At 35.4% G+C, this 16209-nt stretch overlaps 1 protein-coding gene across 1 annotated transcript in view; it reads left to right on the top strand.

Annotated features, from left to right (window-relative positions):
- MAN1A1 (mannosidase alpha class 1A member 1) overlaps nt 1–15583 on the top strand; it is a gene marked incomplete at its 5' end in the record, with an annotated part of 65481 nt that extends 49898 nt beyond the window's left edge. Inside the window, 6 exons of the mRNA XM_083378733.1 lie at nt 1585–1678; nt 4261–4376; nt 6503–6722; nt 8907–9079; nt 10351–10466; nt 10726–15583. Of these exons, the coding sequence (XP_083234859.1) occupies nt 1585–1678; nt 4261–4376; nt 6503–6722; nt 8907–9079; nt 10351–10466; nt 10726–10846 (840 nt within the window). The 3' untranslated portion in view covers nt 10847–15583. The remainder of the gene's footprint in view (nt 1–1584; nt 1679–4260; nt 4377–6502; nt 6723–8906; nt 9080–10350; nt 10467–10725) is intronic.
- Between the last annotated feature and the right edge of the window lie 626 nt (nt 15584–16209).

Below are 16209 nucleotides of genomic sequence, written 5' to 3'. Positions count from 1 at the left end.
GCTGAGCTTCTCGATCAGAAGGTCGGCAGTTTGGCGGGTCGAATCCCAAGTGCCGCATAACAGAGTGAGCGCCTGTTACTCGTTCCAGCTCCTGCCAACCTAGCAGTTCGAAAGCACGTAAAAATGCAAGTAGAAAAATAGGGACCACTACGGTGGGAAGGTAACAGCGCTCCGTGTGCCTTTGGCGTCTAGTCATGCCGGCCACATGACCACGAAGACGTCCTCGGACAAGCGCTGGCTCTCCGGCTTTGAAACAGAGATGAGCACCGGCCCCTAGAGTTGGAAACGGCTAGCACGCATGTGTGGGGGAACCTTTACCTTTACCTGTCTTCAGATGGTTGGTTTGAGCACAGACAAGCCAAGGTTTGCTGAAAATGAAACTAAACTCAAGAGCTGTCCTATTAGTTACATGGGAGGAAAGCACAGGAATGGTAAGGCTCAGTATGGTGGGGTATGGTAATCAATTGACCGTAGCCATGAGCTATAATAAGACACAGTTAAATGAAATAAGGTAAGATACAGTGAAGTGTGATAAAGTAGCCTATGGTGGGATAAAATAGATTAAAATATAGGATAAAATAAAGATAAAAGAATAAGGTAACATAGTATTGAAATACTATAAGGTAAAATAGAGTGCAAAGATATAAAATGACAAAGTTCAAAAACAGTGTGTGCTTAAGCGAACTCATCACCATTGCATGCAACTCCAGTGTGTTCAACAAAACATGTTTTTTATTGAACAGGCCTGACTATAAATGTAACAGTTCTAGTGACTACATACAGTATACATTTGTGCTCTGAAGGAAATAAGTTAATCTTTAACAAAAGTCCCAGTGTGCGGTCCAGTCAAATAATGTATATAAGTACAGGGCCCTTGCTGTGGCATATAATTGGCAATTGAATAGAACATGTGCAATATCTTCTATTTCTAATGCTCCACACACACGTTCTCTCAAGACATGGAACTTGATGGAATTGTCCATATTTAACCATAGTACATAGATGCTAAAATCTTACTCTACTGTAGTAAGGGCTATCCTGTGTTATTGGAAAGCACAGGAAAAAGACAAGAGGCAGCCAAGGATTCTCTTAGGCTCATTCCATATTCATGCATTAGATCTTTATATTCATAAGCAGCATCTTGCCTGTGCTTCCATAATACTTGTTATGGACAATAGTCTATTCCAGTCACTGAGCCTATTATAGCTTTAAATATGCTTTGTATGTAATCATAGATGTGGCTGATACCGTAAAAGATACAGCAAAATGAGATAACTTCCCCAAATGGAACTAAGCTATGTATTAAGTATTGATCTATTTTTACATTTCCATCCATGTCAGATAGGTTTCCTTTAAAAATATTGTTGATAAAGATCCATTACACATGTGCTTCGGGCAGATCCATTCCAGTGGAATATGTATCATGAAGGAAGCTGTTGTTTGAGTTCTTAATTAGTACCTTAAAGGAATACTTAATTTTAAGTTAGAATAATATTATGACCAATATTTAAAGAATGATTTTTTAATGAAAATGTATTATATGCATAGGTTTATGTTAAAAAACTTCCCTTTTTTTGGAAATAGGTTATGAACATTCGAAAAGTGTTAAATAGATTAGATAAACCAGAAGGACTTTATCCTAATTATCTAAACCCCAACAGTGGTCAATGGGGCCAGCGTAAGTACTTCTGTTTAATATAGTATGCACAAAAGAAAAATATGTTTTCTAAGTTAGTTGAATTACACAGTCAGTTTGGGTATTTCTCCTTGAATGATTGCCACAAAGGTTAGTATTTTGTGTTCTGAACATTTGAAGGTATTTATTTTATGTATTGGGTATCGTGGCATTTTAAGTAATGGATTTTCTTGTGCTAATTGTGGTAGAAAGCTTGTCCAATAAAGCCAACAAGTAGAGAGGATTCCAAATTATTGCTTATTTCATTAAGCTAGCAGATTGCAATGAGTCATTGATCTATTACACCCTGAAGATCCAAGAGCAAAAGCTACAGTTTTACATCAGTTTTGTATAAAATGTTGACAAACAACAGCCCTATGCCTGCATATACATTAGTTAAAGACCTCAGTTGAGAAAGAATTATTTTGTAACTCATAAGGATACTAGGCAACAGAAGAGACAGGTACTGTATTCTTAATAGTATGGAAACTTCTTTGAAAGGAAACAGAATCACTATATTATACTGTACAAGTTGTACCAATTCTCTGTTATTCTAACTGGCTGTACTGTACTTTACTGCAGGAGAGATAAGGAAATACAGCATTATGCTTCCTTAGAAGTGTGGACTTTAGAGCCAGTTAGTAACAGGCACAGATTAGCACAGTAGTAAAACCAAGTAACATCAACCCCAAACACTTGCATAACCAAGAAGCTTGTCCCTGAACACTCTCAGGGCCCCGGACGCAGAAGAAAATCAGGTTTTCAGGGGCTTATGAAAGGCCAGCAAGGTCAAGACCATTTTGATTTCTGGATCTGGAGCACACCCATCCTGCCTGACTGAAGTGGATGGGTGAAAACAAGTGGGAGAGATGAGCCCTCAGGTAGCCCAGCTCTAGGTCTGGAAGAAGTTTAAAGATGACAACCAGCGCCTTGAATTTTTTTTTAATCCCATTTATATCCCACCCTTCTCCAAAGACTCAGGGCAACTTACAATTTTAAGCACAAACCAATGTGCTTAGCAATAGCCTTCATTCTATGTATATGCCTGCTTATTAGGGCTTTCGTTCCCCCCCCCCCAAGCGGCATTATTACAAAGTCAGCTTATTGCCCCCAACAATCTGGGTCCTCTTTTTACCTACCTCGGAAGGATGGAAGGCTGAGTCAACCTTGAGCCTGGTGGGACTTGAACCTGCACTAATTGCATGCAGCTGGTGTTACTTAAGGAGGCATTAGCCTACTGCTCCACCAAGGCTCTTGTACCCAGAAGCACAGTGACAACCAATACAGCTCATGGAATAGTGGTGTTACATCCACAAAATAACTGGTCATGTTGCTGCATTTTGTACCAACTTTGATAGAACATTTTGAGAATTATTAAAATCTCCAAAACATTATCACGGCAACTTATAAATATTGAATTGGGAGAGAAGAACATACTTAATGAGGCATTTAGGAATATGTTACTGTGAAACCAGCAAGCTATATCTTTGGGAGTCTACTCTGGTTTTATTGTTATTTTTTCTGTCCCAGAGCCAGGCTTTTTTTAACTTTAGAAATAAATTGAAAGTGATTTGCAGCATCACAGGTCAATTAGATTTGTTTCAAGCAACAATGGCTATAATAATAGGACTTATTATTGATGAGTATCTGCGTGTGCTATTTAATTTGCAAATGTCAGGATTTTCTTAGGTAATTTATTTAGGAAACTGTAAAGGTCATTTATATGGTGTTATTCAGAGATAAACCTTCACCCTAAAAATACATTTTTATATAATTTGTTTGTTGGAGCTCTCATTTTTCTATTAATTGAATTCATGAAATGTTCTTTACAGTGGAGAAACCACTCTATCTTCTTATCACACAAGGTTTCTTTGGGAAGGGAAAGCAAAAGTAGTATTTTTAAAAACAAAATGCCAAGTCACAGGCTGTTAGGCATGAAAACTTTCTTTAAAGAAGAAAATTTAATAAGGAAAAAAATTGTGCATGTCTGTCCTTTTTTTAGAGGACAACCTACCTGTCTTCATTTTTAATGGCCATAATTTGAGGACTTTTAATGTACAATAAGTTGTTCTTTTTCTCCTCTCCCCAAATAGCATGCATATAATTTCCTTTAATTTAAAGCTATATTCAGTTTGCATAAAAAAAATCAAAACCCATTTTTGAGTTATACCATTTTTAGGGATCACCAAAGTAACACAAAAGTAAGTGTTGAGTTCTCCAGAATTCTTAACAGGCCAATTGTTATAAAAATCAATGAATAGCAGAAAAGGGAGAAAACATCTCATTATACCAGCAGCTTAAATTATTCACAAGTAGAAAATGAATGAATCCAAACAAAATAGGTTTGTTGGGAATTAGGAATTGCTTGTTTCAACATGGGAGGGATTGGACCACAAATTTAACCCTTGTTATGACTACAGAGCATCATATTTTGAAATAGTGTAGTCTAATGGGATAGATATATCAAAGAAGATACAGTAGAGCTTGATAATGTGGCTTTTCTGTAGTATTTTGCCATTAATTTTTTGCCTTTGGGATTGTGTGTTTATAATGTTACCAGATTGCTCTTGCACTTTTTTTCCCAGATCATGTCTCTGTTGGAGGTCTTGGGGATAGTTTTTATGAATATTTGCTGAAAGCATGGTTGATGTCTGATAAGACAGATGAAGAAGCCAAGGAAATGTATTATAATGCTGTTCAGGTAAACACTATACAGAACTTGGGACACTATTATATGTAACTGTGAAAGCAAATATGATGATAGGGTTTTTTAAAAAATGTTTTGACTATATATACTCCTTTTATAAATATTTTTATGATACCACTCTAATGGCAGAAAGTGAAGAAGAACTAAAGAGCCTCTTGTTGTGGGTGAAGAAGGAGAGTGCAAAACTTGGTTGGAAACTTAACATTAAGAAAACCAAGATCATGGCATCTGGCCCTCTCAATTCCTGGCAAATAGATGGGGAAGAAATGTAGGTAGTGACAGATTTTATTTTCCTGGGCTCCAAGATCACTGCAGATGGGGACTGTAGCCAAGAAATTAAAAGACACTTGCTCCTCTGGAGGAAAGCCATGGCAAATCTAGACAGCACACTAAAAAGCAGAGACATTACCTTGTCAACAAAAGTGCATATAGTCAAGGCTATGGTCTTCCCAGCTGCAATGTATGGCAGTGAAAGCTGGACCATAAAAAAGGCTGAGTGCCAAACAATTGAGGCCTTTGAACTATGGTGCTGGAGAAGACTCCTGCGAGCCCCTTGGACTGCAAGGCGATCAAACCGGTCAGTCCTAGACGAGATCAACCCTGACTGTTCTTTAGAAGGCCAGATCCTGAAGCTAAAACTCAAATACTTTGGCCACCTAATGAGAAGGAAGGACTCACTGGAGAAGAGCCTAATGCTGGGAAAGATTGAGGGCAATAGAAGAAGGGGACAACAGAGAATGAGGTGGATGGATGGAGTCACTGAAGCAGTAGGCGTGAGCTTAAATGGACTCTAGAAGATGGTAGAGGACAGGAAGGCCTGGAGGAATGTTGTCCATGGGGTCGCGATGGGTCAGACATGACTTCGCAGCTAACAACAACAACTTCACCTAAAGATTTAGTATACTTTTCTGTAAATGACAATGTTATAGAGAAGCAACTTTTTAAATAGCAAGCAAATTAAAACAATTTTATTTTTATAGTGAACATGGAAGTTGCGGGTTGTTGGAGATATTTAGGTTTAGTTCATATCTTTAAATAAATCAATTTAACGAATTGGGCTATTGCTTCTTAAAACAGTTGAATCAAATCACCTAAAGCCAGTCTTCAAAGGAATATTGCATTGACAAAGCAGTTCTTCCCTTTACTTGTGGCAGCTATTCCATTACATGTAGTGGCTTTTTAGGCATTTCATGCTTTAGAAATGGAGAAGAGAAGTTGTGAGAAGACAGTTTCCTGATCACCCATTACCCAGTGGAAAATGAATTAGGATTTTGTTTTGTCCCAATGTGCCAATAGTTTACATTTACCCCACATTTCCTTTTATTTACCATTCTATTCAAAAATCTTTTTTTGTTGCAAGACTAACCTGATTTTTCCACCCTCACCTGGGCCAGCTCACTCATCATTTTGAACTCCAAATCATGTTTGAACAAGTTCCTTGTTCAACTAATAAGTTCAAGCATCTCCTTAGAAATTTCCATTTCAACAAAGTCCACTGATTCTGTTTGCTTTTCTTAAAAAAAAAATAGAAAAATCAACAAGAGGATCTCTTTTCCTATCCCACATCTAAATCTGCTCAGAAACCTTTGCTTAAGGGCTTTGTCATACATTTTGGGCTGGGTTGGGTAGGCTTTGTTTTGAAAGTTTAAATTTACTTGACTGGGTTTACATATCACACTATGCCGTGATATTTTAGCCATGTTCCTTGAATGAATTATAATTGACTAAATTCACACAACACTACTCCAAGCAAGCCATATTATCGCTTACTATAATGTATGACTTAGCTATTGTCTACCAATTCACCCCATTCTAGATACTTGTTAATACATTCAAATTTAATTCAAAGGTTTTTGAGACACTGATTCTCTTTGTCCAAGTTGTATTAATTCTTCTATAACAACAATTGCATTCTGTGTTCACTAATCATGTTTTCTATACTTTGGCTGGAAAAGAGATAAAAGCAGTCTATAACAAAATGGGCAATCCCCCAACTCATTTTAAGTGTTATGTTTGTTGCTTTCAAGTATGTGAAAAATATTCAAGTATGTGAAAAATAATATTTATATTATTGTAATTATTTATTATAGATTAATAACAGTTTTTTTTAACAATTCTAGTCCATAGAAACCCATCTAATCAGGAAATCCAGCAATGGTTTAATGTACATTGCTGAGTGGAAAGGTGGCCTCCTTGAACACAAAATGGGTCATCTTACTTGTTTTGCTGGAGGGATGTTTGTTCTGGGTGCAGATGGAGCACCAGCTGATCAAACTGGACATCACATTGAACTTGGAGCTGAAATTGCCCGCACATGTCATGAATCTTATGACCGTACAGGTAATTATAAATTGTTGAGTGTTGTTGTTCTGACTTTAAAATGTTGCTTGTTCCTGTACTTGAATTCAGGGCAATGTATTTGGCTTTTTTCCAATCAAACTGATATCAATTGTGTAAGACATTTTTATTACATGTAGTTCCTGCCTTTACATATTATAGAGTTAGAAGAAGTATCCTTATAAAGTTTTCCATCTGTAATGTACTTTATGTTTGTAGGGGAAGTAGTTGGATTGCTTATAACAGAAATGAGAATACATGGCCCTTCAAATTTGCTGAGTTACAGCTCCATTAATCCCAGCTAGCATAACCAATGTTGAGAGAGCTTTAATTGGATAATACCTAGAGAGCCAAAGAAGGGACGTGGTGGCTCAGTGGGTTAGGACACTGAGCTTGTTGATCGGAAGGTTGGCAGTTTGGCGGGTCGAATCCCGAGTGCCGCGTAGCAGAGTGAGCGCCTGTTACTTGTCCCAGCTTCTGCCAACCTAGCAGTTCAAAAGCATGTAAAAATGCAAGTAGAAAAATAGGGACTACTCCAGTGGGAAGGTAACAGCGTTCCGTGTGCCTTTGGCATCTAGTCGTACCGGCCACATGACCACGGAGACGTCCTCGGACAAGCGCTGGCTCTTCGGCTTTGAAATGGAGATGAGCACCGCCCCCTAGAGTCGGAACGACTAGCACGCATGTGCGTGCGGGGGAACCTTTACCTTTTACCTTTTTTAGAGAGCCAAGTGTTACCCTCCCTTGCCTGTGACAGTGTTGTGCTTCGAATTAACAGTCTGATGTAAAGATTAGTATTAAAATTTTCCAGGATGCTGTCTAAAAACACTTGGTTAATATGTTCAGAAACAGAGTAATACTATGTAGCAGAGAAATGGAGCAATTTTCTTAAATGGCTAATCGTGTGCACTGAAACGTAAAGGGAGATACTCTACGGACTGTAACACAACTGGAATCTTAGTAGATCAGAGTACCCAGAGTAAAGAGGCAGGGGAATTTTTTTGCCCTTCCCATTCTGATTGTTTTTCTTTTTAAATTCTTCCCATGGGAGTTAATGGGAAAAAATAATGGACTAAGAATAACCAATTTGAGGGCCTATCATCAGACATCTGCCAATTTAGGTATCAGTCCATAGATCTTAATGAAGGTGAACCCAACTCCTTTATTGTGTATATATTGTCACAAAGCTGTTCTTCATCAGTGGTGCAACATACCCATATCATTCTAATCTTTTCCAGCCAGAATTTTAAGTAACAGGGAAAATCTATCACAGTATGAAACGTAGGTTTGCCACTGTTGAACAAATTTCACAACCATCAATAAAATAAATACATGTCCAAGTCCATGTGTTTGAACATGAAAACATTCATGACAATGGGCATGCATGATATATTTCAACTCCATATATCTAAACATTTTGTTTAATTTGGGGGTCTGCAGGTGCCATGTTGGGTTGTTGGGAATTCTGTGTTACCAGCTCCTGCCCTACAGCTGTCACATAGTTTCTTTTTTTTTTAAATGCAATGTATTTCCCAAAATTTTTTGTTGTATTTTGATATCTGAGTTTGATTTTCCTTGTTTTTGTTTTTGTTTGATTGTGTAAAACTTACAAGAAATTGATTCAACAAAAATATGTTTTGAATACAATAAAACAATGTTTAGGAACATTTCGTGATTCTAGATACCATTACACAATTTTGTAAAGTGTTCCAGCTAAAGCTCCCAAAAACATTTTGCTGTATTAGACCCTACCACTAGAAAAAGTATTTACGATTGCTTCAAATATTGTTTTTCTGATATTTGGATATTTCTCAGCTATTAAATGCCAGAGTACAAACATCACACAATTTCCTATCATGTTGAGGCAAGAATCCCATTAAAGCTACTGTATAATGTAAAGCTTGACAGAGTTTTTCCTGTTCAAATTAAGTAGAACAGATCTACTCTCTTTTCATCATTTTTCTGCCTACTGTGGCCCTTCAGATTCCAAAACTGTTGAGTGGCTAACAAATGTTTTACCAACCTCCTTGTACAGCAGGACAATCCTGTACTTTGGAGTTCAAAATTACAAGATGTTATATAGTAATAAGGTAATTCACATATATTAAGATATTGTTCTTTACTAACACTTTTGAAAAGGCTTCATACCAGCACTGATAAAGCTGAATACTTTAATATTGTGTGTAGGTATGAAATTGGGGCCAGAAGCTTTCCGATTTGATGGTGGAGTTGAGGCAATTGCTACCAGACAGAATGAAAAATATTACATCTTACGACCTGAAGTTATAGAAACCTATATGTATATGTGGCGATTCACTCATGATCCCAAGTACCGGCAGTGGGGTTGGGAAGCTGTAGAGGTAACAACATTTAAGTTATTTCTTTGAAGTATCTCATAATTTATGTATTTTCCATTTTAAAGAGTTATTTGAATTTAGTACATGCAGCAATATGCTGTTTAAATGGATTAGAAATATAATTGGTAGGCTGTGATTTATCTCAGGCAGATAAAAGCCATTTGAGAGATTTCAACCATTTCCCATTTTTTATATCTACTGTTTAAGAAAAAAGAAAGAAAATGATAATTTATTAAAACATAATTAGCCATAGTTAATGCAATTTTCATTTTTAATTTCATTTTTCCCCTCTGTTTTTATCTTTAAAATCCAATAATCCAATTCAAAGGAACAAGACAGGGGAAAAAAACATTTGATTAGTATAGGATTTCCCCCCTAGTATTTGTAATCTCCAGACATTTCAGTAGTTTCAGCTTTTATTGATATAAGATGTCTAGACAAGATGATCAAGTCAACTTTGAATACAAACAGAATCCTTCCTATCTAACAATTAAAATATCAAATGAATCCTCACTCTTTTTCTATCATGAGAAACCTTTTTCATCTTGAATTATAACCAGGATTTAAAGCGTCATGGTTCCTCAAGAGGGATTATAGTCACTTTCTTGATCAGCATCAGTGTGGGGTTTCTGGCTCGGAATTTATTTTTCCAGTTGTTGCAATGGACCCTGCTATGAAAAAGACAGCTCCTACTAAAGACTATCCATCTGTCAGTTCCTCATCCCAATCCCAGTTAGAATTGTTCTTATTATTATCTTAATTATTTACATGTCTTTTTATTTTCATTTAAATTAATGCTACCACTTGTTCTACCAAAAGGGATGCTTTGTCAAAACTGGAATAAAATTACCAATTTAAAAGGATAAAACCGATATGAGAATAAACATTTATCAAGGTGTTTAAATAATACCGTATAAAAATATGCATCAGTTAAGATCTGTGTAGGGCAAGAGGTACTTAACGGAAACAATACCACACAACATAATTTATTATTGTTGTTTATTCAAACAAGTCAGTTTCTGAATTAGAAAAAGGCAATTTCTTTGTTTGCAATAAAAATAATGGGAGTTGTAGTAAGATTCTTACATTAATTTGACTCTAGATTTCAGCGCAGCATGACTGAGGTGATTTATGCAGAATATGCTATTATTGTGATAATTGCTTTAAGTTTAAAATTATGAAGTGGTATTATAGTGCAAATTACCCTACAATGTTTTGCACTGAGAAAGTTACTTATAAAATACCCTATTTTTTTCTATTTTTTTTAAATTCAGGCATTGGAAAAATATTGCAGAGTAGATGGTGGCTATTCTGGCCTTAGGGATGTTTACAGCAATCGTAAAAGCCATGATGATGTACAACAGAGTTTCTTCCTTTCAGAAACGCTCAAGTAAGCAATTGAACAGATTTTTAAGTGAGTTATGAATTAATACTTTGCTAGGTTGGAGCAGTAAGTAGCTCAAACATCATAATTAAAATACAATCACCCTCTCTTTTTCCAGTGGAAGTTTGGATGCTTCTCAATGAAATACTAAGCAAATTCTTAATATAATAAAGTCTCAGTATAAATAAAATAAATATGCTATATCTGCTATGTACCGTACTTCTAATTTTATAATGTATTAATAATGCACTTTGTTCTTTTCTAGGTACTTATATTTATTATTCTCTGAAGATGATATTCTTCCATTTGAACATTGGGTCTTTAACACAGAGGCACACCCTTTCCCAATTATTAAAAGAGAAAAAGAGGAAAAAGAAAGCAAATAAAGCTGTTTTGAATTTTCTTTGGGCATATTATATGGCTGTTAATGTTCTAGCTGGCATTTTTTAGTCTTCAACCAGGTTCTGTTTCACATTTTGTTTGTTTTTTGCAGTCTGCTATCAACCTAGCAATTTTTCTCAAAGGACCTAATATTATTAATTTTAATTATTAATATTTATGTTTTCCCAGCATGTCATGTGTCATCTCTAGATTTTGTTGACCATCAGTATAATAAGTATGTGGTCAAACAGAATACAGAATTCATTGTGTTACTTACTTTTTCACTTTATGTTTAGACTGCAAAATTGTTTTCTCCTCTGTGAGGAGATGTCTGCTTTAAGCTGTAATACTTTGCTGTGTTGCAAAAAAGCCATAAAGAATTAAGTACGAAGAGCTTTTTTCTTTTTAAATCTGCTCCAGTGGGATTTGTCTGATCAGTGGAGACAAATCTAACTGTGACAGCCTCTTCTTATGCGGGTCTATCATTAATTGGTAATCAGAATACTTAGAAAGATGTACTATTCATATAAACCAGATATAGTTTTATCTTATCTGTATATACCATTACATTGAACTGTGGCTTGTCTTAGAAGCCTGGATTATGAATTCTTTTTCACTTATTTGCATATCAAGCCTAACCACAGATAATTTTGGAGCCCATCTATTTCTTTGCCTCTGAATTTGTTTCATGAACAACTGTGAAATTGGGTTGGCTTTTGGACATGGTTTCACAGATACCCTTTGAGACTGCACAGTTCTCAAAGCCTGTCTTGGTGAAAATAGAGTTTCAGCAGTGTTTTCTCAGAAAGGAAAAATCTGTTTCCTGTAAAACTTTAGTTGTTATGCAAGATGAACTAATCTAATGCGTGATATCCTTTTTTGTGCTTTGAGATTTATCCTATTTGGAGATTGGTTAGTCCTATTCTACAAGTCTGTTATTGCTATTTCCAACATTCCATTAACTTCATCTTCCACTTGACAGACATTGGGCACAATGATGTGGAAAGAGGAGGATAATATACCTCAGAGGTACCTACCATGTTTTAGAAGTTCACACTGTGGTTCTAATTCTCTTTTGAAAGAATTGACCACAGTACTTTAATGCTTTACTGCAGGGGGCAGGGGGAACCTAAACTGTTTATCAAAGTGATAATGTTGACTGATTTAGTTTAGTTCAGTTTTGTTTTGGAATGGTCCTTTTTCCTGTTTACATTTGGGATGCTTCTGTAAATATTATAGTTTTAATAAGCAACATTAAACAATGCGAGTAGGGATTAATTTTATATGATACGCCATGTTTAGCAGCCTTTATGTAACAGAGCAAAATCTTGTTGAAAAGAAAGCTGGGGATTGGTGTACAACAGAAGGGAACTTGTTGTGGTAGCCTTTCTTCATTATGTAGCTTTTAAAACTGAATTTTGGCTACCCTCTAGTCCTAAAAGTTTCATTGCAGTCCTAAAAATTGTATTTACTATACCGTGACACAGCCTCCTATCTGGACGCTCAGATTAGTTAGCGCAAGCACGTTTATGCTATGAAATTTAGCTATCTTAGGTTTTGAACCAAGATAAGATGAAAAATTGCATAAACTTATTCCCTGATCCACAGACAACCTGATGATACATAACGTTGTGAGTGTCTGCACTGAGGTGAGGCTTTTCAGAACTTGCTACATCTCAGTACAAATCGTTTCCTCTGCAGTATGGCTCAGTCATCTTCCAGTGCTGCTGCAACATCACATCTCTATTTATGAACCCTGTGGATGATCATATTGTGCTGGGTTCTAGGTTTGGCCATAATGATGATCTGCTAGTTTGAATAGGGAGAACCACAAGCAATAATTCCCTTTCATGCCCCTGCCCTCCCAATTTTACCGGAATCTTTTTCTGTGCCTCTCTGTGCCAGCTTGCATATTAAGTTTCACACACCCTCCAAATCTTAAAAGCTATTCTGAAAATCAAACATGACAACTGAAAAAAAATCAGCAAATAAAATTATTGGAGGAACAAGGACGTTCATGTATATTTGGAACAGGACTGTTACAGCTAGCAAATCATTATTATTAAGACATTTTTTGTACAAAACGATGTCATTTCTCGATTATATAGACTACTACTAACATGCATATAATTTTGAGTAACAAATTGAAAAAAATGCTTCTCATTTGTTGGGCCCTTGTATTTTCTGTTTGGTTCTCTACGTCCTGAACTACCTTCACATTAAGTTTTCCAAATGCTGATTTACAGAAAAGCAAATACAATTTCTATTATGGAACATTGGGGGAAATTAATTTCTGCTTTGTTTTTAGATTCAATGCCAATATGTATGACTTGGGGGGCGGGATACAAATTACATCACAACCTGTTTTTACATAGGGACAGTTGATTTTTTTGCCATAATAATGGAATAAGTAGTAAAGTTTATTTTGGATTGCAGTATTATATTACAGATGTAACATAAAATTAATTACCAAATAACATTAACCTGTTTTATCAGCAAAGAAAGATAACTTCTGTAGCTGCTCAGCATGTTAACTAGTAAGATATATATGCAGTATATAATTACATAGAGTGAGAATCAAACTATATACTGCTGTACAGGATTTGTTATTAATATTATTCATCCTCTTACAAATCTACTGGTATTGATTGACCAAAATACTTTTAAAGTCAATGCACTTTCTGCAAGTAAGTGTAGTAGGGCAGCAATCATTTGTGTAGCTAATAACGTGCAATATTATCGGTTCAGAGGCATCAAATTTGTTAAAAATAAAAATTATGTAGCAGTTTTAATGTAAAAATACAGTTGATTTCCAGTTCTTTATTTTTTCCAACTAAAATGCCATTTTTACTTTCTTTGGGAGCCACCCTTGACGGTAAAAGTCTTATTATGGCCTCTAACCTTGAAATCCTTTTCACAAAACAACACTGTAAGTTATTATTCCTCCTTATGATGCTGTGCACTGCCATGACTTGCCTTGCATCATCCAACAAATGATAGTTAAATTCTTAGTCCTGTTCAAGACCTTTTGAAGAACACATTTTGTTAAAACTTTTTAATTTCCTAAGAATAAACTGATAAAAACCAGAAATGGTTACCTGGTATGACTATCTCTGATGCAGTACTTCATGTTTGTTTGTTTTGTCAGTTGTTCTCCAAGACTCTTATTTTTTTGTAGGACCATCAGTAGTCCTTCATTGTTTATCTTCCACCTACAGTATATCACAAACATATCATATCGTATCCTCATTGTTATGTTTACATGAAAATATTTGGAATAGCAAATAATTTGTTCCCCCTGTTTAAGGCTATAATCCAAAGGTTTGCTTTTTTGTTGTTCTTGTGGGATTTTTTTGTTTGTTAATATAACTGTTTCAAGACTATGTATTATTGGATTCGAATATCCTTTACAGAAATGCTGTGTTAGACATCCAGCAATCCACTTCCAATGCTATACCAGCTTGCTCCCCAAAATGTGCCAGTTTTAAAAAAAATAAATACAAGGGAATTATTTCACTTATTCTTTTTAATCATTATGTTTAATTTGTGAAGCTGATATTGGCTCATGTGGCATTTCCCCTCCTCTTTTCGCTGCCACTCCTCCAGCATATACTGCATCTGGGTGTCATTTGGGGTAAATTGGACTCTGACCTGCTCCTATGTAACCTTAAGGTCTGATTTCAAGTTCCCATATTGTGTGAACTTAACCATTGTGATTTATTTAATAAATCATAGGCCAGTGATCCATGGCTTAATGTCTGTGAAGTTAATATTTTCTTGTAGTCATCTTTGTCTGCTTCTATAAATCAAATGAAAAATGATTTTAAAAATTATGCCCACCCCCCTTTCCATTCTTTAGAGGCAATTAATTCTGCATAATCTCCTCAAACACAGTGACTCAAGTGTTTTTATCAATTTCATATTTCTTTTTAAAGAGAGTTGTAATTTTCTCATGGGGTTTATTATTTAAAAGAGCACAAAGTTTCTATAGTTCTATAACTTAGAGGTAATCAGGTTATATGTACAAGCTGCACTAATGTATCTTTTTTGTAAAGTGATGTAAGTAGACAAGAAGATTGTATGTCCCTTAGAATTGCTAACTATAAAAGAAACATTGTTTTATATCTTCAAAACAGCAAAGTCGAGTTTTGCAGAAAACTGCCAAAGTATAAAGTTTCAGATTGATTGCCATTTTAAAAGTTATTGCTAAAACCCTGAAATTATTTACAATGGTGTGAATAGCTTCAGATTATTTTTTTTTAGAATTTACTAGCAACGTCACACAAGCAACTTTGGGGTTCTCTTTTATCCTACCAGAAATGACTGAATTAATGCTGATCACTGTGTATATAGTTTAAGAATAAAGTAACTCTATTTTTTTTAAGTGTCTTTTCCAGATTAGACAGCGTCTAAATTTCATTGCTTTTTAGCAAAAAAGCTAAATCAACCACATTGATATGCACAATGTGGCTGTTCAAATATTTAATATACAAAACCCTGGAATTTCTTAATTTAAGTGCTATGTGTGTTGTATGACAGCTTTGTGATCCCAAATGACACTTCGTTGCTAAAGTGAACTGACCATGCAGTCATTTTGTTATAATGTTTTTGTTTGTGCATATTCCACTTAGTCTTTTTCCACCTTTATAGAAATATCTGGTTACAAGAGATCAAAATGCTTAATTTTTAAGAACTATATTTGTAAAAAAAATCAATTGTGAATAAAGTCTTTTAATAAATGCTTTCATTTGGCAATGTGTTCATGTACGTACGGTTATTGAAGAGGCACAAATAATAAATGCAATAAGTGGAGGAAGATCTGGGCTGATTACATAGAGGATAATGTGTCTGGTTTGAAAGGTCTGTTTTGACACTAGATAAGGGTAAAGTGAATTCAAGAGGGGTTGGACTGAGTTTTGTGGCTACGTAGAGATTCTAGGCTGATTCCCCATTTGACTCCACCCCCAGGTTCTGCCACTGCTACACAAAAGTAGGTTTGCTGGTTGATCATTTCACTAAAACACATAAAAAATGAACATATAAACTTCCTAATCCATGACACACAGTCAACAATGTAAAACAAATATTGCAAATATATTTTACTGCATTCATCCAGAATCTTAAGTGTCAAAGGAGAAAATCAAAAACTCCTTATCATAAGTCGATGAACCGTGGTTCATTTGACGCATGGTGAATAACAGGTAAAAGAAAGAAAACCCGAAACATATTCTACTGTAAAAACTTTAATCAGAAAAAGAAGAAACTCTTGTTTGGACATGCGCAGAGTAGTAGAACCAGACATAAAACCAAAACATGGTTGAACATGTGACACTCACCATGGTTACAATGATAAGATAACAGCACAGCT

This window comes from Vipera ursinii (genome assembly GCF_947247035.1).
Source record: "Vipera ursinii genome assembly, chromosome: 1".
In the NCBI taxonomy this organism is placed as follows: domain Eukaryota; kingdom Metazoa; phylum Chordata; class Lepidosauria; order Squamata; family Viperidae; genus Vipera; species Vipera ursinii.
The sequence above is the reverse complement of the archived record's forward strand: the minus strand, read 5'-3'. Positions and strand labels throughout refer to the sequence as shown.